A 21,144-nucleotide genomic window follows, 5' to 3' on the forward strand; every position below is an offset into this window, starting at 1 on the left:
TCCCCTGTGCTGCTGCCTCTGTGGGAGGCAGTAGGGGAGGAGGCTCCATGGGAACCAGAACACATGGGGAGTCCCACAGCACCGGCTCCCGGCCCCTCTCCTTGTCACCTCTGATCTGGGGGGAAATGCGTGTCATCATTTGGATTAAACAACTATCGGCTAACATCCCTAATACAGAGGTGGCAGCATGGAGGATAGAGGGCTCTACCCTAAGTCGGCTCCCTGGGAGCCAGTGCATGCAGGCTTTTAAGCCAGCTCCCCACATGTCCCAGGAGTCTGCGTGTAGCCATGAAGGTTAATCGATAAGTCCAGGCTCATTGGACCGTGTGCATGGTTATACCTGCTCTGGACACTTGTGTGAGGTGTCCTGGATGCCATTTTTGTATTGCTTGTACACGTCCCCATTCTGACCACAGCTCTGTCCTGTGGTCCTTTCTACAGCTGAGGCGCTCTCTGACTGAGGCCCATCCCAATCTGTAATCAGGGTGACTAGAGCAGGGGGTTCAGAACACGCTTGGGAGTGCAGGCAAGGGCACCCCACTCCTCGTCCATTGCCCTAATCTAGACAAGGTCAAAGACCGCAGAGCCTGGGGAATGTGAGCCGAGCTGCATCTAGGAGGCGAGGGCTGTTCCGGCTGTGTCTCTGGCGGGCCTTTGATCTGCCGGAAGAGAGCAATCTCCGGGGAAGCGGTCTGCTCAGAGAGCTCTGCCAGGGCTGTGCGGCGTGGAGACAGACACGCTCCAAGTCTAAATGGACACGTAACGTGCTGGCTGTAGGGCCGGCCTGGAAGCGCTGTGGGCGTCTGCTGGAGCAATTCTTGTGGACCGGCGTCGCAGGACTGCGCTGGAAGGGAGGGCTGGGGGGAAGAGGATGGTATTCTAAGCAGAAGGGAGGGGCATTGAAAGGGGCAGTTTGGCGAGGAATCAGAAGCCAAGGGAATCTCTGCCTCCCACCCATTGGATGCGAGTGCCTGCTTGTATTTTGCTGGCTCACTCAGTGTGTGGTTTGTTGGCTGGATTAGTTCTGTATTGACTTACACCAGCTGGGCCCTTTCCTTACTTAGTTGTATTAGCTTTCTGGCTGTCTCCTTGCACTGGTTGTGTCTGTGCCAGCCGCTCTGTGTTTTGAGTCCTCGTGACGCCTGTTCCCTGCCCACAAGTTACACAAATATTTCATGTGCCATTAAACAGCTGCTGATGCGCAGAAGTGTTGGGATAAACGTTTGCTCTGGCTTTCAATTTGCTGGCCAGCTCTTTGTCCCAAGGCACCCCAGGTCGCTTTCCAAGCCTGGGGTGTCAGCTCCTACCTTTGGATGCTTCAGCTGGCATCTGGGTGAGTGAAATCAAGGCACAGACCCGACCCGAACACCCCGGCCAACATTTCCAAAAGTGAAGGGGGACTTTTGGGTGCCCCGCACGAGGCACCTCAGTGGGCCCTGAGGGTTTGAAAGCACGGAGCAGTGCCCACTGAGGGTCAGGCCTTTGCTGTTGGGCACCCAATATCACAAATGACTTCTGGGAGCTGTAGACCCTCCTCCCCTGAGCCAGACACACCTCCCCTTTCCTTAGGGTGTTGAATCCAGATGCCAGTCCTACAGCTGTGCTCTCTGCTGGAGCTGCCTGGTGTGAGGGCCCACACATGGGCTATGGATGCCTGCTTGAGGAAAGGGCCCCCTGGTAAGCGCCCACTCAGAGATGGCTGGCCAGTGAGTTGGTGAGGAGGTGGGGAATGCCTCAGAAAAGCTGCCTATCACAGTTGGTGGCCCTTTGGGGAAGGGAGCATGTAGCGTAGAGCGTGCGGCAGCAAAGGAATGATGGGAGATGGCCGGGAGGTCGGCGGCGAAGGGCAGAGGTGTAGCTGCGGGGCTGCCGGAGGGCCGTGGGATAGTGACACGGCAGGAGATGACCATGCACTGCAGGAGCAGCATGTCACTAGCTGAGATGGAAGCAAAGCACTGACCTGCCCCCTGTGAAGACTCAGGTGAAGACTCAGCCTCAGATAGTCGCAGCCCCCGCCTTCTCCTCCAAACCAGGACATCCCTGGTGCGCCGTTGTGGGCCTTTCCATGGCACTAGCCACACCTCACGTAGGGTATGTCTACACTGCCACCCTAGTTCGAACTATGGTGGCTAATGTAGGCATTCGAAGTTGCAAACGAAGCCCAGGATTTAAATATCCCGGGCTTTACTTGCATCTTGCCGGGTGCTGCCATTTTTAAATCCCCCTTAGTGCGGACTCCGTGCCCGCAGCTATACGTGGCACGGAGTAGGTAGTTCGAATTAGGCACTCTAATTCGAACTACCTACTCCGTGCCGCGTGTAGCCGCGGGCACGGAGTCCACACTAAGGGGCTACGTCTACACTGGCCCCTTCTTTGGAAGGGGCATGCTAATTTTGAAAGTGGGAATAGGGAAATCCGCGGGGGATTTAAATATCCCCCGCGGATTTAAATAAACATGGCCGCCGCTTTTTTTCCGGCTTGGGGATGGATCTCTCTGCCCCTGGGGCTTTATTGCCTTCCCAACCCCTCCTAGTCTTGTGGGGTCTAGCCTAAGGGCTCACATAGAGCAATTACAGAAATATTTTGCACTTGGAACTGTCTAATGGAAAAAGACACTTTTTTGGAAGACTCTGCTGGGATGGCCTGGTAGGGGAATGAATCCCCACAGAAATGGGGAGATGTCCCAGCTACTGTGGGACCTTGGCTTCTAAGGTCATGAAGTCATTGGCTACGTCCTACACTTTGAAGTAGGAATAAGAGATCCTCCGGAATAGGGCTTTATTCCGGAGGATCGGGCCAGTCTAGACGCTTTTTTCCGGCTTTTCCCCAAGCCGGAAAAAAAGCGGCGGACATGTTTATTTAAATCCGCGGGGGATATTTAAATCCCCCGCGGATTTCCCTATTCCCACTTTCAAAATCAGCATGCCCCTTCCGAAGAAGGGGCCAGTGTAGACGTAGCCCTATTGCCATATCAAGGGTAGCTCTTTAGCAAGGTCTTTAGTGAACATTTAACCAAGGATGCTGGGTGAACACTCAGCTGGGGAAGGCAAGCCCCAGTCCTGCCCCTTCCACAACCTCCCTCCTAATCCCTATGGAGCTGAGCCACCCCACGCCAGGTGGCTTAGCCTTCCCCCTCCCAGCGGGTGGTGTGGCCCCAGTCTTCAAGCAGCCAGAAAGCTGGGCAGCCACATGGCGGCCCCGCCCAGCCAGAATCAGGGCAGTTTGGGGAAGGCAATGCCTTCACTTGCCTGTGTTACCTGCCGTTCCTCATTTCACCAGAGAACAAGTCCGCCTGGCTCTCACAAATGGCCATGAGACTGAGGCCCTGCCTGGGCCCGTAACAACAGGCCTGAACCCAGAGCTGGGTGCAGCAAGATGGCATGACGCTGTAGCCTCGATAGGGTCAGAACCGAGCTCCCAAGGCAGGTGAAAGCCTTGGCTGTGTCGCAGAATGCACCACCGCTCGGAGCCCATTGGCACTGTTACTACAACTGGGCCATGAGCAGCCTTTTGACTTCAGCACGAAACGCAGAGACGACACATGCGCCTGTCAGGCTGGGCCACGGCGGTGCAGGATCTGCTGCTGCCCTGGAGTAGAGTTCCTTCTAGTGCTGTTGCTGCTTTGCCTGGGAAGCTTCCCCTCCCCCTCCTTGGTTCTTGTGCTGGCGAGGCTCTGAGAAGGCCCTCGGAGAGGCTGCAGGGTCTGTGTTCCCTGGCACATGTTGTTGATCTTGGGCAGATTCCTCGTTTGACTTCTCAGACAGCTCATTGAACTCCCATCGTACCTCCTGAAGTGACACGGGGAGCCCCTCAAAACTAGGATGTAATAGTATAGTCGATTAACCGATTAACCAATAAGCAAAAGCTTATCAGTTAATGCTATAGACCACACGCATTTCCCCTGCCCCTTGCCAGTACGTTTTTTAGCAGGCTGGCCAGCAGTCCAGCTCAGTCCTGGCTTGTAATGGGTCTGGGACATACCCCCGCTTCATTTAAAGTGTATTAGGAGTGAGGCGGGCAGGCAGCCCAGCTCAGTTATGGCTCATGCTGGGTCTGGGAGCTCAGACCCCCACTAGACAGGGGCTGCTGCCCCCCCGTATTGCTACCTCTTTATCAGAGGCAGCTGCATAGGGCAGCAGGCAGCTGGTCTGTGCGGGGAGCTGGTTTTTAAACTGGCTTCCCTCGCGGACCAGCTCCCGCCTAGCACCCCGCCCTGCTGCCTCTGATACTGGCTGCTGGCCTCACCCTGGGAGACTATAGAATAGTCGACTAACCATTAAGAATTCATGAGGTTACTTGACTATTCAATTAACCAATATTTAACATCCCTACTCAAAATCACAGCATGCCACACCTCTATTCCTCTCCACCCACAGCACTCCAGATTCACCAGTGTCGCTACTCACCACCTGGAGAGGTGGGCAGGGATTAGCAGCCCCATTTCACAGGGGAAACCAAGGCACAGAGCAGTGAAGTGATTTGCCCAAGATCACCAGCAGGTCAGTGGCAGAGCTGGGAATAGAATCCCAGGCCTGTGTATTAAGCATTAGACCACACTGCTCCTCAGGAGCCCTAAAGGAAGGATACAGTGCCTGGGACTTGAAAACAGGGCTGTGCCCGCACACATGCTGCCGGCACACTGAGGCACACGCACAAACCCACGGATCTGTCGCCATGCAGCATGTGGCCAAGAAGTCACTTCCTGGCATGGCCGTACAGATGTGCCTTGGGATGAAGCTGTGCCAGGGGACAGTATCCATTACAGGAGAACAGGAAATGCAGACCCACGCAGCCGCTTCCAGCAGTTCCAGATGTGCGGGGAGCGCCGGCTCGGCTACACTCCTCCCTGCAGAAAGAACCGAAAGCGGAAGGCGCCCTCCCCTGCTCTCCCTCTGCCTTGAGCCTCAGCTCCCTTGGTGCTGTCAGAGCGCGACCTCCAGCAGAGGCTCCAGGCCTCTGAAAGCGGCATTTCCTCTTTCCATTTGGCAGGCGATCGCTTGGCAGACCCTCCTCTGAAGGGAGTTAATTTCCTGCCGCGCAGGGTCATCAGGGCTGGGCTGAGTCAGTGCTGCACATTCAGGCATTGTGAGTCCTGTACAGCACATCCACGCTGAGGAGCCCAGGACAGCAAGCTGCAGCCACCTCGCTGGCCCACAGTGACCCACGCCGGTTCTGCTGCTGCTTCCACTTCTTCCCTGCGAGCTCTGAAACTCCCCAAGGCTGGAGTGGAGACGTTTCCTCTTCCTCCGTCTGTTTCTCCTGCGATCTACAGCGAAACAGTGCCGCCCATCAGGCGTTCCCGGTCCAGGGCCCCAGCCTCTGGACACAGGCTAAGAGCCGGGACGCGGAGAAGAGAGGCCGAGCAGGGAATTGGCATTCCCTCACCATGGAGGCTGGGCTGTTCGTAGCAGTGCTGCTGCTCGCTTGCACGCCGTTGCACACAAGTGAGTGACTTCTCCTTGCCAGCGCGCGGAGTGCGGGGGGGTTGGCTGAAGAGGTTGGTTTAATTCTGTGTTCTCCTGCTTCACGTTGGCCCCCTGAATCCAGTTTAGCCAAGCTCCCTGTTTTCCCACGCAGCAAGCAGCCCAGGGCACTTTCATGTGCATGTGTGAGCTAGACCCAGGCCGTGCGCCGCTCTGTCCCACAAATAGCCAGAGCCCTGCTCTCGCACCGGGAACCTGCACCCGGTGGGACTCTGCAGGCTTCTCCATTGCCCATTGCAGGCTCCTCTCGCTTTCAGTAGAAAGTGGATGGTGAGAGCAAAACCCAGCCTTGATTTCACTTTTGCCCACAGTGCGGGAACCCACAACGCCGCCTAGCTCTTACCCAGCCCTCTGGTTAGCTCTGTCACAGCCAGTGATTCCCTTGGCCAGCCGGGAAAGCTCACCAGCACCTCCTCTTCTGTCACCCAGCTGAATTCCCTAGGCCGGGGCTGTGCAATGGCTGCAGGAGGCTGGAGCAGCTTGTTTCTCAGGACCCAAGACTGTCGCATGACGTCTGTCTCCTGTTGCTGGTAGAGCCAGATCCTGCAAAGTGCAGATCGTCTCTTGTCATGGGCTCAGCTCCGTAAGCTTCCCTGGGAGTCAGGCAGTCTGCAGCCCATAGGACTGGTCTCCCTGGGCCTCATCCAAACCCACTGAAGTCAATGAGAACCTGTGTGTCGACATCAGTGGATGTTGGATCGGACCCCGAGTTAGCAAGTAAGAAAGCAAATTACTGAAAAATAGCGGAGGGGAGGAAACCCTTTCCCTGGCCTGAGATGAGGAACGGTTTGTGGCTTCCCAGTGACCCTCCAGATAAATCTCAGTTCTAGGACTGGACAATACAAGCCCTGTGCAAGGCAGCTGAACAGCTGTTAGGGGTTTCTAGGCTATGCCAGGCATCCAAGGGCTGTGCTGCCCAGGTCTCCTCTCCCATGCCACTGCACAGAAGGGAGGCTGCTCTGACCCGTTAGGTTTGGTATAAAACCCCTTTTGCTTGTGCAGCCAAATCAAAGTCATGGGGCTGCCACCAAAATGCTGAGCACTGACGTTTGGCAGAGGCTCTAGCTTGAAACGTTGCTGGGACCAGCCAAGCCCGGCTTTGTTTGTCTCACTTTCGACTGTCAAGGTCCCAGGCAGTGCAGGGAAAGGGGAAATGAAAATAGTGCTTGAGCTTTTGAGACCACATAAAAATAGGGAATTTGCCAAATATCCTGGATTGGGATGAGTCCTCTCTCTGCAACAGTATGCTCTGGAGAAGGGGGCTGCTTGGGAAATTACCCAGCTGCGTTTATTCACCCGCCTGCTTGTGTTTAGGCCAAAGAGCAAAGCAACATTGGAAGGGAAAAGTGCAATTCAAGATGAGCATTTGAGCAACTGAACAGAAATCCATGACAAGGGCACATAAAGGGGCTAAGGGCAGCCAGCAGGGATGGAATTAAATCTTGCCTGGGAAGTGACCTGGGGATTTGGTGAAGGGTCGGCCTATGGGATCTCTAATAGACAAGGTAGGTGTGAAAATTCTCATTGATTCCGCAGTGATTTATAATGTTCTCTGATCCCATTCACACAGCCAGGCCAGCACTAGGCTTAACTCCAGATCCACAGCGTGTTAGGCTTGGGCACAGAAGAGACCAAGATCAAGTTTCCAGGAGGATCCCGGGTGTGAAAGTAGCATGGTTATGACTTCCCCTGGCACAAAGCACTGCAGTGAGGGGCTGGGTCACCCCTGGCTTACAAGCTGGGCTGCCTTTCAGTGCTCTGCTGCTGCAGCTCCCAACCTGCATGAAGGGCAGATCCTAGGTGTCTGTGCATAGCCACAATCCTGGGCCAGCAGCCGGGACCTCTCAGCAGCACACCAGCCATACTGTGGCTCCCCCCAGCTGTTACAACATGCGGGGTGACCCCCATACACAACCAGCCTCGAATCGTCCCCAAAGAGTGTGTTCTGCACAGTCCAGATGGGTTCGATCCTGCAGCCCTCTCAGGGGGTCAGTACTCAGCAGCTTGCTGTCTTAAATGAAGTTTCCCTCACAGGTCACAGCGCTGGATTAAGTTAGACTACAGAACTGAACAAGGTTATTGGAGTCCAAGGAGCTACGTTTTGAGTACAAGTGTAGGGCATTACAGTCGGAAACATTAACAAGAGAAATAAAGATAAAACCACCTCCTAGAAGAACTACATTTAACAAACCAGATGTGGTTCAAGGTGAAATTCTTACCCCAGCTTCCCAGTAGCATTGCTGGCCGAATTCTCAGGTCAGGGTCTGCTCCCCAAATTCAGCGAGTCTTGTCTTCTTAGACTAGAGAGGGGTATGGAGCGAGACCCCTGGGTGTTTTGCCCCTTGTTTTTATAGTTCCTTCCCTTTTGAAAAGCATTTTTCTGAGTGTGCCCCCGAGTTAAAGTTCTGTCCAGCTGGGACCTAGGGTGGCTGGTTGAGGAGAGAGGCTTCCTGCTGTTTCCTTTCACTGGTGGATTCTGAAATACAGATTTTCTGTCATCTTTCTCCCCCTCTCGCTGTCTGCTTAGATGTAAATTGAGGTGAACAGGTAAATTCATCCGAGGAAGTGGGTTTTACCCACAAAAGCTCATGATATGATATATTTGTTAGTCTCATAGGCTACATCTAGACTACAGTCTTCTTTCGGAAGAAGCTTTTTTCAGTCTTCCAAAAGAAAACGTCCACACTGCAAAAGTGCATCGAAAAAGCGATCTGTTTTTTCGAAAGAGTGCATCCAAACTGAATGGACACCCTCTCGCATATAAGCTGTGATTGCTACGGACGGAATGGCCACCAGGGCACCTGTGCTTTTTCCTCTTTCCTCTTCTTCCGAAAGAACTCCCACTTCCCCATCCACACGCACCTTTTTGTGAAAGAGCTCTTTTGGAAAAAGGCTTCTTCCTCATAGAAATTGGTTTACCAATGTTGGAAAACTCCCCTCTGTTCTTTCAATTTTCTTGCAGAAGGACACAATTACAGTGTGAACGTTCCTCAAATTTTGTTGGAAAAATGGGTAGTGTGGACATACCCTCAGGTTTCATAGGACTGCTTGTTGTTTTTAAAGTTCCAGACTAACACGGCTACCCCTCTGAGACTCATCCCTTAGTTTAAGCCAGGTCTGCTTGACCAGCTTTATCTCGTCAGGGCTATGCAAGTTTGAACATATGTCTTTAGCATCAAACAGGGGGATGTCAGAACTTTACTCGTACGGTTGCTATGTACGCTGTTGATCTCATTGATCAGCGAGTTGCTAGTTTTTAAATGATACCTCCCCAGGGTGTATTTTGTACAAAGATGTGTGCAGGCTGTGGCTACTGAGGTGTGTGGGCTCCCAATGGGTACAGATGGTTTTTAAACATTAAAGCACCAAAAGCCTGGACCACCAAACCAGAAGGGCTGGTAAGCATGGAAGCATTTTCAGGGATCTCTTCTGCAGTTTGCTCAGCTCAGGCAAGATCACTATTGGCTAACTGCAAGATTCCCATGAGTCAATTTGATGGATTCTTGCCAACCACAAGCATTCAGAAGTCACGCATCAAGTCCCAACAAGCATCAGAGCAGTTTAAAAAGCACAAGCTATTAGAAAATGGGTGAATATCAAGGGGGGTGTTTTTAGCTTTCGGGCTCCATTTGAGTCATATATTCAAACTCTTCTGTGCGACGAAGCTGCTAATAAATTACAGGTCAGATTTTCACCTAAACATATGACTCCAGAAGCTGGGGCTTTAAGAAGTCCCCTCCCCTAACTATCCCAGCACTTGTGATAAAGCTACATGCTTTAGCAGCATGTGATGAGCAGGCTGGGAGAGCAGTGTGGAATCTCAGATCCCAGGGAGCACACCCATCTGCAGAACAGCGATCGTGGAAGTATGGTAATGGCAGTTCCCGGAGAATGGGAGAGGCTGTGTCCTGAGACAACGAGCCACTAAGGGAAGGTACATCCCTAGTAGTTGGGTAATACCTAGAGGTGAGGAAGGATTATGCTGATTTCAGCACTGAGCTCAATACAGTGAGGGGATCTACTGCAAGTGATGGCTCATGGAGAACTTCTAGGGGGCTGGATAATCTGGTTCAAATGGGACCGGACTGCATCCAGACAGCCTCAGTGAGCCCAGTGTATCCCTAGTGGAACCTTGTGACTTCTCTGGACCTACACCTGAGGATCGTCTCTTTCATTTCTACCACTGATGTTCCACATGGCAGGCACTGGGGCCTCCCGTTGGAGCCCTGCAGCATTCTGGGAGGGGGATCTGTGCTGACTGACAGGTGGGGATGGGCGCGAGAACCAGTGAAACAAGCCTTTCATGGACGTCTCACTTGGCACACTTTGCACAAGACTTGTCGCAAACATATAGCAGTGGGTGTTTAACCAGTTAACCAATTAAACTGGGGGGCAGGCGGGAAGGTCGCTCCAGCCCAGCTGGAGCAGCCCATCACCATGGTGGGCCCCTTGGGGCTAGAGCAGCTCCCAGCTCCCACCCCTTAACCAGAACCTGTTAGCATCACCCATTAATCAGTTATCCGGTTAACCTTTCACATCCCTAATTACAATCCAGTACAATCACGCCCTCCCATGCAAAATTGAAGCAGGAAGGGATGACACAAACATCGCTGACGGCATTCCAGGGACTTCCCGTTCTTGGTTCTAATCCAGCACGAGAACTGTCTGTGCAGCTGGGATGGTTTATGAAAACCATTTTGTCTAAAACAGGCTTCATCTTTGTAACGGTCCTTATGGAAGCACCTCTACTTTTGAATCCTTTTACAAACTCACGGTAAAACGTGGTTAGACCAATCGTGGATTGGATCGGCTCCTGCAGCGGGATTTCTCTGTGTCTTAGGCAGTGGTTTTCAAACTTTTTTTCTCATGACCCAGTTGAAGAAAATAGTTGATGCCCATGACCCACTCTAATTTGACTAGAGTGTGGGCTCTAGGTGGGGTTGAGAGCGTTGGGAGTAGGAAGGGGCTGTGGCTTTGGGGGAGGGTTAAGTCTCGGGCAGGAGAGACTTACCTTGAGGAGTGTTAAGGCAGCTTCCTGCCTCTGCTGGCATCGCAGTCTGCACTGTGCCCCAGAAGCAGCCAGCAGTGGATTCCCAGCCAATGGGAGTGTGGAGCTAAGTGCTCTGGGCAGGGGCAGTTCATGAAGCTCCCGCTGCCCCTCCCAGAAACTGGGTCTCCTGCTGGTTGCTTCTGGGGCACAGCACAGACTGCGGTGCCAGGACAGGCTGGTAATTGCCTTAGGATCCCCACTAGTCACCTGATCCCCCTGCAGCATCGAGACCCAGTGCGACTGTCTTAGGTGATCTTGCCAAGAGCTAAAGAAAATAGTTAATTTATCCATGCAAGCTCTGGCAAACGTCGGGCACTCAATTAACATCAAGTCAATGGAGATATCAATGTCCTTCATAGAGTAGGCATCTTGGCATTTAGCCATGAAAGCAATATGGCTTGTGTCTCAGTTTCCCTTTTCCTACAGCACTTTCACTCTGCAATGTCCTTTCTCCTGTGAAAGGTTCCAAGACTAGTTACAGGCGCCAACTGTGACTATCACAAGATTTATTCACATAAGGTGTGTTCCTAGGTACCACTCTTAACAAGTTCAAGGGTCTTTCCAGAAGATCAAGTGCATCGTCCATTTTTACACTTCCTGATTTCAGCAGCACATCAGTTACAAGAGCTAACATGAGCAATCCATTGCAAGTTACATTTACAATTACATTTGTCATGCCACACCTTTGGGTCGATACCATTGGAGTCCTGGTATTTTAAGGAGCTTCAGGGGGTAGCCAAGTTTGTCTGTTACAGAAAAAATCAGCAAGCAAATGCTCCGGTAGCACTTAATAGACTAACAAAGCATGTAGATGGTATCATGAGCTTTCGTGGGCACAGCCCACTTCTTCAAATGACCAGAGTTATGACTAGGGGATAAGAAAACTCGAAATAAGAAACAAAAAGTTTTTTTATCCCCTAGTCATAACTCCAGTCATCTGAAGAAGTGGGCTGTGGCTTTCTTTTGTAAAATTAAGCTCTTTCCTTCTCTTTGGCCTCAAATCCTGAATTCTCTTGCTTAACAGAATCCATTGTTGGTTGGGTGAATCCTCTGCTAACAATTGCCAGCCTTTCTCCCCAGTCAGGTAATTCGCATCCACAGGGACACTCAGTTGTTCATCAGCTTTCAGAGTCTCAGCAGCTACCAGTTCCAAGGCTGGTTTGTGTCTTAAAGAGATACCATCCATTTTCACTAGTATGTTAGACTCACCGTTCTTTTATCCTTCTATTACCAAGCACTGCTTCCACCTGGAATAAGATGTCCAGTCCACCAATGTTCATTATAATTGTTTCCATCCATGTGTGGAATACATTTTATGTGTACCGAGGCATGTGTGGATGTGCACCACCAGTAGAAACATATACTGCTGGCTTTGGGTGCTCTGCTAATCAGTCGGGCAGCATTTGAATCTCTTCTGCGTGGTCACCCAACTACTCATCTTACAGGGAACACTGCAGCCCACAAGATTACAAGACATATCCAAAGTGTCTAGAGATGGGACTTTACCTGCCATCCTCTACATTCTCGAGAGATTAATTGCATAGCTGTTCTGCTCTATACGCTCAGCTACCCAGACTTCCCTCTGAACCTCAGACACATACTGTCCACTTCCAGAATCAAACAATATTGTCTTCCTAACAAACTGCTTAAGCACAGCCACTTGGTTGTCACAGGGCAGTTCAAATTCCCTGGCAGTTTCTACTTCATCTGAAATAGGGGTGGGCAAAAGGGTATCCACAGGCCAGATTTGACCCACCATTCAGGTTGATCTCACTGGACCACCCTGATTTTCATGCAAACCTGCTCCTGGGTGGCCAGGCTGGCAGCTATCCTCTCTCTCCCCCCCCTCCCCCCGCCCCAGCCAATCAGGGCTTAGGGACAGGGGAAGTGCACAGCACTTAGAATCAGCCCTGGCGGTTGACTCTAAGCTTAGTGCACCGGAGGGCAGGGAGCCAAGAGATTTTGTGCTCCCCCTGCCCCCAGGCCAATCAGGGCTTGGGGGTGGGGGGAAGCATGGGAAGTCTCTTAGGTGTATCCAGAACCAACTCTGGGACAGTTGACACATTTTCAACCACACTACGCCGAGGGAAATCTTCTATCTGCTCCACAGACAATAACTGGAGAAAGTCTCCGTTAGCAGGCACACTACCCTTCAGAGCAAACCAGCGGAAATGGCCTGTTCCCAGACAACTGCTTGGAGACTGGGTAGTTCCCTCCATGGGCAAGTCATTACCCCTAATGGACACAGGAACATTTTCTGCCATGTCACAACTCTCCACACAGTAACAGGTAAAGTCGAGGGACTCAGGCTCTAGCCGTCCCTTCCCAAACTGCAGATTAGACAAAGCCATCAGCCCACATGGCTGCCTGGGGCCTCTCACCATTCTTTTGTCTTCTTCTCCCTTGTCCCAGCACCCAGGGCTGTCTACAGACAAATCACAGACTCATAGACACTATACCTGGAAGGGACCTCGAGAGGTCATCAAGTCCAGTCCCCTGCCCTCATGGCAGGACCAAGCACCTTCTAGATCATCCCTGACAGGTGTCTGTCTAACCTGCTCTTAAATATCTCCAGTGATGGAGATTCCACATCCTCCCTAGGCAACTTATTCCAGTGTTTAACCACCCTTGCAAGTAGGAAGTTTTTCCTAATGTCTGACTTAAATCTCCCTTGCTGCAAATTAAGCCATACTGAGAGGGAAGCGGCTTCCTTCACAGACAGACTGTCACTCTCAGCTTATAAACTGCAGTCCCCCTCCAGCGGGCTGATCACTCTGACCTAGTTCAAGCAACATAGCTCCACCTGCTTCATAAGCCAATAATCCATCATTCACAAAACGTTGCCCTTCTCCTCAGTTAGGGCTTCAACCTGACCATCAATTTTAATCTGTGCTAGAGAAACCTTTTCCTGACCCATGAGTTCTCCCTGTGTTTGATCTGATGCCAGATTCACTTTTGAGATATTAAACATTCAGAAACCAGGTGCAGATTTCCCTGCATGGACAGTGAGCTTACTTCCTCAAACAAACACTTGGAGAAACCCTCCCCTTGGTCTTAGCAAAATAGGTTCCACACAGTCAGCTGACAGGCCCCACCCCCGCTCCCCCACACATGTCCCTGTTAGTTACAGATAACACAGACGAGTTACATTCGTACTTGTTTTGAGGCTGGGTTATCACATTAACCTGATTCAACATATCTGCCCTGTTACAAGCAACCCACATTTCAACATTGTTATAAACAGGCCGTCCGGGCGGATATCGGTCCTGCTGCTCTTCCCTTGCTTCTTCGACTTGGAGCTTCAATTTAGCCACTCCGGTGCTTCCTGACTCTCTCTTCAGTGGCCAGCCATTCCATTTGCCTTGCTGGGGCTTCTCTCCCTCTTTTAGCAGCCTCTTCCCTTTTGGCAGCCTCTGCCTCCAGTTTAGACATTCTTTGCTGTTCCAGGACCTGAACTGCCGCAAGTTTCTGTTCATACTCAAGTTGCATTTGGCTTGCAGCCTCCTGCACTCTAATTGCCTCTGCATCTCCTCCGGCCTGTGCTCACACTGCCTGGGCCTCCCGCCTTCGTCTTGAGACTGCAGTGAGCCTCCTCCCTGCCTTGCTCCACAGTGGCCAAATCTCCTGGACGAGACGCCATTGCAACCTCCTGCTCCCCAGAGCTTCAGGAGGGGCTGCTCCCCCCGTGGGGGGTGCCAGTGCTGGGCTGCACAGGGCACCAGCACTAGTAAGCACAGCCCTGTGCAAACCCACATGTAGGAGTGTTTGTTGTTTACACACTTCCCTGACCTGCTTTTACCTTAAGGATTAAGGTGCTGGCTTAGAAGGCACCAGGTGGTAACTCGGAACTGCCAGCAACACGCTTTTTGGAGCCCTGGGACAGAAAGCAAGGCACAGACGCTGGGCTTCAGGCAGACTGGCTTGGTGGGGATATGGGCAGCCTTAAAACATTGGCCCGCAGGGGGAGAGATGCGGGTCTCTGCCCAGGAGAGGTGACATCTGGGAACCAGAAACTTGTGCCCTGAGGGACACTGGTGGGGGATGCAGGTGCAGTTACCCTGAATCAGTGACACTAGGTAGAGCTGCATAATGAAACTCCGCGCGCGCGCGCACACACACACACACACACACACACACTCATTCTCTCTCCCTTACTCCATTTTTCAGGTAGCAATTTGGTTTAAAACCTGTGAAAAATCCTAGTTATAGAACAAGTCAAAAGCCTTCAAAATGGGGGAGGGAAAAGCTACACTCCCCAGCTGCTATGGACCCATCTTTACAGTCCCTTGTGCTGCGCCCCTGCCACCTGGCCCGTTGGGCTGTGCGAGTGCTCAGAGGAGGGACGGCTCCGAGCTTGCCCTGCAGGAGTTGATGGTGCAAAATGTGGCCCTCTTCTGTGGGCCGGCACCACGTTTGTGTCCGGGGAGTCAGTACTCAGGTCCCTGAAGCCCCTGACCCCCCTTTCAAGAAGTGCACGATAACATCTCTCATGTCCCACAGTGAGCTCCACGGTGGGTGTCCATGTTCTGCCTTCCTAACAGTCCAGCTACAGTTTCCATCAGAAAAGACATTTTCCACCGTATCACAACCTAGCTGAGCGTTGGTGCCTGCTGCGAAGCCCCTGCCACGTCCCCCCCCCCCCCCCCCCCCGAGGTGGCTGTTTCACTTGCCGCTGTACCGTGTGTTTATGAGCTGGCGAAGTACTCTGGCGAAAGGTGCTGTGTGAATCGGGATCCAACTCTTGAGTCCCTTCAGCATGGCCATGCCACTTAACTGCCTCCTTTCTAACCAGACCTCCCTTCCCTGAACCCCACCCCTGCCTTCACTGGTCCTATGTGTGCATTGCACCCACACCCTCTGCTGTGACCTGGCATCCCACTGTGTTGCTGGCCATTCACTGGCATTGTGTTCCAGCTCACAGAAAGGATCTGAATCATATGATTGTGTCTCCGTGTGCTGATCTCATCCAGCTATTACTGTATCCATCAGCATCAGCAGCATCAAAGAGGGAGCTGGGTAATGTTTCTGCTGCCTTCAGTGGAATTAGAGGTTTGTCCTAAGGGTCCCCAGATGCCCCAGATCTTTGGTTCTGCTGGGAGTGGCAGCTGGGGTAGAACACGCTGCCCTTTTGTCATTGTGCAGGCTGTGGAGAAGAGCTCAGGAAATGACTCTGCCTCATTTGGCAAGGGCTAGGAGCCTGGACAGCATGAGCCACAGGGAACTACCAGATCCCTCTGAATGGCAATGGGACAAAGGTTTGGCGGCAGTTCCCACCTCCCATGTCTCACTTCCCTCCATGTGTGGTGCAGGAGCTAGGCATCTCATCCCTGCTACCGTTCTGACTGAGCTAGCGCTGGATTTCCAGCAGCCAAAATCTGCATTGTCTCCCTTAAATCCCAGGCCTATGAAGAGGCTCTGGAGCCCTGCGGCAGCCTGGTGATCTCCCAGCTGTTGTGTAGAGCACAGAGCAGACAAGCAGAAATCATGTTGCCAGGCATAAAAAGAAAAGGGTGTATTCCCTTTGCCTAGACCCGCAAACAGGCTGGTTCCTTGGGAGACAATTTCCCTTCACCTGTGGGGAATAGTTTCTCTAGCCAAGACTGGGGGATTTCCATTACTGCAGCTGCAGAGCTGCATTTAGCTAACCTAAATTTAGTTAACACCTGCTTGGGATGGCGTTTTACCATTCAGGTCCCATGGGGATCTGCCCTGGGGCTGGCTAGCCCGCCTCGGTGCTAGCATCAGCTCCCTGAAGCTTTTGGATGTCACACACCCAGTGACATTTCCCACCAATCTGTGTGGTCCACTGGTCATAGCAAAGAGCCCTGGATTCTCCTTCTAATCCCACAAAACCATTGCATGGCATCAAACAAGTTCATTTTACCTCCTCAGCCAGTCCAGGAAAACTGAGTGGTAACAAATCAGCTCTGAAAAGCAGAAGGACTCAAGCTAGTCTGGCTAACTAAATCATGGGCAGTGAAGGGTGTGACATGCTGGCAGTCCATTGAAAAACAACACTTTAACCATATCTTCCCGGAGTTCCTAACAGCCCCATCCATTACTAAAAGCTATGAGTTCTGAGTCCCCTTTGCTTTCCACCACTTCTTCACTTGGTGTATTTTTCTCATCCTGTACAATGAGACTTGATTACAGCAGCTGTTAATGTCACCACAGAATTGACAAACCTGTATCAGGATCAGGACTCCTGGCCTTTGGTTTATCCTTATAGAATCTATCCTACGGAATCTATCCTTACAGAATCTGTTGGGCTATGTAGGTGCAAGCAGTGCCAAAGATATGAAAGGGAAACCACCTGATTCAGAAACAAAGTAAATAATAAATGCAAATAGACACCCAGTAATTCTGATGAGTAAACTGGTAAAGTTACCAACCCTTAAATGGCCAGAAATAGTAACCAACACCAAACTCATCCTCAGTGTCTGCCTAACAGAGCCATCCTTACCCATAAGCAGAATATGCAGCTGCGTAAGGCAACTGAAAATTTGGGGCACCACTGGGTCTTAGTGTCCACCCACCCGTCTTTTCCTATCCCTCTTCTGTGGCTCTGCTTCCTCCGGAGAGGATCTAGTTAGGTGAAAAATCCTGCCAGACCTATTAGCAGAACATTAAACTGTGAAAGAGCCTTTCGGGTGGTAATGAAGCCACTGAACAAGCATTTGCCAACCCCAGGTGGGCAGTCAGGCTTTTTAATTTAATGTGTGTGAGCTACAGACCTTAGTTTAAAATTGGCTTTAAAATACTTCATGAGTGTGTTGCTGAAGAGTATATCATCACATCTCTCAAACTCATTGGTATTCCCCCGCCCTGGGCGGCCACTGGGCATAGGGGCACCAGTTAAATAGTACTACATAGAGCCTCATAAAACCTTAGGACAGCCCTGCAGCCTAAGCCCCGCCAGGTCTGATTTGCGCTCTGTGTATTTGTTTTTTAAATGATTTAGTGCTGGTGAAAGCCCTAGAGCAGTGGTTCTCAGCCTATTTATCATCATGGGCCACATAGGAACCTCTCTGCGTGTTGTGTGGGCCGCATCCACACAATATATATACTACCTCCATGGCCCTGGAGGTGACACAGGGCCAGCCAGGTACGTGTTCTGACTGGGCCCCAAGTGGCCCACAGCCTGCAGGTTGAGAGCCACTGCCCTAAAAGCCAATGCTCTTGGCTCTTCCCCAGGAAAGGTCCAGCCATGGCAGTAGGAGAGCATCCTTCTTGCTCATCTCTGCCCCCTGTCGGACGCACACTGCCCTGTAACGCTGAGCTGCCAAAAGGACAGTTAACGTCCCATAGCCCAGGCTATCTTTGTCCTCTCTGTGGAAACAGCCACCAAGTGGGTCAAGCTATCTGAACCCAAGGGCGTGGGCGGGCACTTCTAAAAGCCCCTCCCCCAGCTTTGCGGGAGGGACGACTGGACCCAGGGCTCAACTAATTGCGGGGGACACATGATGAAAAACAGGGTCAAGGGGTGTGGGCCAAAGGTTTAAAACAAGAAAAGCGGATGGGGACACCAAGCAGAGAACCCTAGACAGCACCCACTGCTCCTTGAAGCTGTCTAGGGAGCCAGTGGACGCCACCTAGAGGAACTCTGCCCGGATGCGTAACACCAGGGAGGAAGGGAAATAGACCCCACAGTCACAAAACACCCCCTCATCCAGCATCCTCCTCCTGGTATTGTATATGGCGGCTTTTGCCAGGGCCAGGAGGAGGTTGATGAGGAGGTCTCGCGACTTTGTGGGGTCATGGGTGGGGAGTGCCTAAATAAAAAGGTGAGGGGAAAAGTGCAGCCAGCACCTCAACAAGAGGTTGTGGAGGAGCTGGAAAAGGGTCTGCAACCTGGCACATTCCAGATATGTGTGTACAGGTGGTCTCTAGGCGTGGTTGAAACCATCGGCCAACAGGTATCAGGTTCCAAATCCCATCGTCAATCCCTTACTCCATTCAATTCTCCGTGGACTTTCCGTGTCTGTATGGAAATTCTCCCTCCCTTCCCAATGCATATGGCTTGCTCCATGCACCCTATCACTGCACCCCAGGGGCTGTGCCATTGTTCTGCACTTGTTTGGTTAGCGTCTCCTTCATCTGCTTGCAGAAAACAGGACTCCCCCTCCCTTCTAAGCCCAGTCTCCTCTGTGCTGGGTTAGGGGGAGGGAAGGAGTTTGAACAGATTTTTTTTTCCCCTGGAGTACAAAAATAAACGCTCTTATCTGATGGCCCCGGGGCCCTGCAGGCTGGGCCCAGCTGAGCTCTGTTATCTGATCATTACATAATGCTGGAGCCAGGCTGCCTTCCCCCCTGACGGAATACCAGTGGGGCCTGGCAGGGAGGTGAGGAGCCAGCCCTGTTTATGCGGAGCGGGCACGGGGAGCGGCTGACCCTGTGTAACACTGCCAGCCTGAGCCTTCCACAGGGAGGGGCCCTTACGCCACTCTTGGTGAATGATGAAGCCGGTCTCGGCAGTGTGTACAAAACATGCAGTGAGGTTCTCCCTTCTCGATGCAGCATCCGCCCCCCATGAGAGGGAGGGACAGTGGAGAGGAAGGTGGACTCTGGACCCCAGCTGAGCGGGGAGGCAGGGGAGGAGCCCAGAATCCAGCGATGGCCCTTGATAAAGGGGCTGGCAGGTAGCAAGGAAAGGGTGTGGGCCAGGGCAGACCTGGTGCCATGGAGGGTGATGCACTAGAGCTGTGCAGCTTGAGGGAGCAGGAGGGCTAGGTGAGATGGGGTGTGTGACTGGTGAGGGCACAAGGTGATGGGGGCTTCTGGGGGCACATAGCGGGGGTATGGCGTGCAGGTGGGGTTGGGGTGCTATATGGAGTGGTGGGGGTATCCTGTCAGAGCCAATGGGAGGGTTTCGTGGCGTGGGTCTGAGGGATTGCAGGGGGAAGGTGTTTCGCTGTTCATGCTGAGGCGCTGTTGGGAGCAGGATTGCGAATGAGTGGTGTGTCGGGCAAGGGGGCTATTTTATCGGCACGGGCTAAGAGCTGATGGGGCTGAAGGAAGCCTGGGCCTGTCTTGCTGGCTGTGCTAACTAGGACCCTGAGCAGCTGGCTCCTCCCTGCCTGCGTGGCCTGCCGCTCTGTGGGTGGAAGGCTTCACACCCAGGCCAGACGGCTGGGTGCTCTCCCTCAGCTGTAAGCAAGCGGTGCCGTTCTCTCTGGAAACCGTCGCCAAGCAGTTCCCCGTCGCCGCACAGATCTAATCTTTCCCTTTGTGTTCTAGTCCCAGAAACCTCTCAGTGTGAGGCGGAATCAAGGCCGGAACGGTATAAACAGATCAGGCCTGTCTGTAGTGTTCTGAGCAGCCGCGGAGACGTGTCTGGTCCTGGCTGAGTGACCCTAGCCAGGCTGCTTGGGGTAAGGCTGGAGGGGAAGAATGACGCTGCCTGTGGAGCCCAGATAAGCCTCTGTTTATCTTCCTCCTGATGCGGCCGACTGCATGGTTGGTCTAGGTTGGTGTGTTGAGGAAGTGCGGGACAATAGGTGGGTCGCGGACGCAGCGTCATGGACGAGGCCTGAGCTGTGACCTTAGAGTAAGGGTTGCTTTGGAATCTGCCCTTGCTTGACTTCTCCCCCCACTGTCCCGTCTCCCCCCAGTGAATTCATCTTTTCGGCTGTCACTCTGCGTAAGTCACAGCTGCAGCCGCATCTTCTGCAGCCCGGGAGCAGGAAACTGGCCTTTGACACTAACCAAGCCCATTAGCAGGGCTTGAAAAATCTACCAGACAAAGATTTCCTTGACGCGTGTGTTGTGTTGTGGGCTGGGATGGTAGAGGCTAGGCAGCCATTAGTTTCAGCAACACGTAAGTGTGATTTGAAAGTGTGTGCTGGTGCTCATGCATGGATTCACATAGAATGTTTCCTGAGTCTTATGCTCATGAAGAAAACTGTCCCTAGGAAAACAAAGTATAAGGGGTGCAGGGCTTGGCGTCTGAGTGTACGGAGAGCTCTTCTCCTCTGCCAGCTCTGCCCAAAAGCCGAGTGAAATTAACAAGATCTCAGTCCATGTCACTGCTATGCAGACCCTGCGAGCAAGCAAGGAAATGGAAGAAGAAAAAACATCCCTAAAGCCAGAAGGGATCATTATGATTATCTCATAGGAACTCCTGCTAGTGCGCACAACACAAGCCATAGAGCAGCGATACTCAGACTAACTTGCAAGCCACAAGTGGCTCTTGAATGTGTCCCCTGTGGCTCTTCGCAGCACATGATATAAACACACTGTGATTTCAATAGTCACCAGCCTCCATCATTCACCAGTCAGGTTCCTTGTACTGTTATTAACTGATAAAGTTATTAGCTTGCACTGAGTTAATAATGTATTTGCTGTGAGAGAGAGAGAGAGATGATATGGGGATAGATAGATAGATAGAGGCACGTATAAATGAAACGTTTCCACTGTCATACTGTTTAAATATGATAGTGCTGTAGTGAATGGAACTGTGCACTCACGCGACTGTGCTTTTTGGGGTAATGTTGGTGGCTAATTTGGCTCCTGGCCCCGAGGTCTGGGAATCGCTGCCATGGAGTAATACCCAGTCAATGCCTCATCGGTGTCGTGCATCTGTTGATTTGGTGGCGCTCTGAGCAGAAGCTG

At 52.2% G+C, this 21,144-nt stretch overlaps 1 protein-coding gene across 5 annotated transcripts in view; it reads left to right on the forward strand.

Annotated features, from left to right (window-relative positions):
- Window positions 1–4,849: 4,849 nt before the first annotated feature.
- Window positions 4,850–21,144, forward strand: part of ENG (endoglin) — a 76,259-nt gene continuing 59,964 nt past the window's right edge. For 3 of the 5 annotated variants that reach the window (XM_006118998.4, XM_014571490.3, XM_014571491.3), the window contains exon 1: window positions 4,854–5,444. In XM_006118998.4, coding sequence (XP_006119060.2) covers window positions 5,387–5,444 — 58 coding nt within the window. In that variant the 5' untranslated portion in view covers window positions 4,854–5,386. Of the gene's footprint in view, window positions 5,445–21,144 lie in introns of all 5 variants that reach the window. The other 2 variants (XM_006119000.4, XM_075905244.1) reach the window with 2 other exon arrangements.

Source organism: Pelodiscus sinensis, chromosome 22, assembly GCF_049634645.1.
Source record: "Pelodiscus sinensis isolate JC-2024 chromosome 22, ASM4963464v1, whole genome shotgun sequence".
Lineage (NCBI taxonomy): Eukaryota > Metazoa > Chordata > Testudines > Trionychidae > Pelodiscus > Pelodiscus sinensis.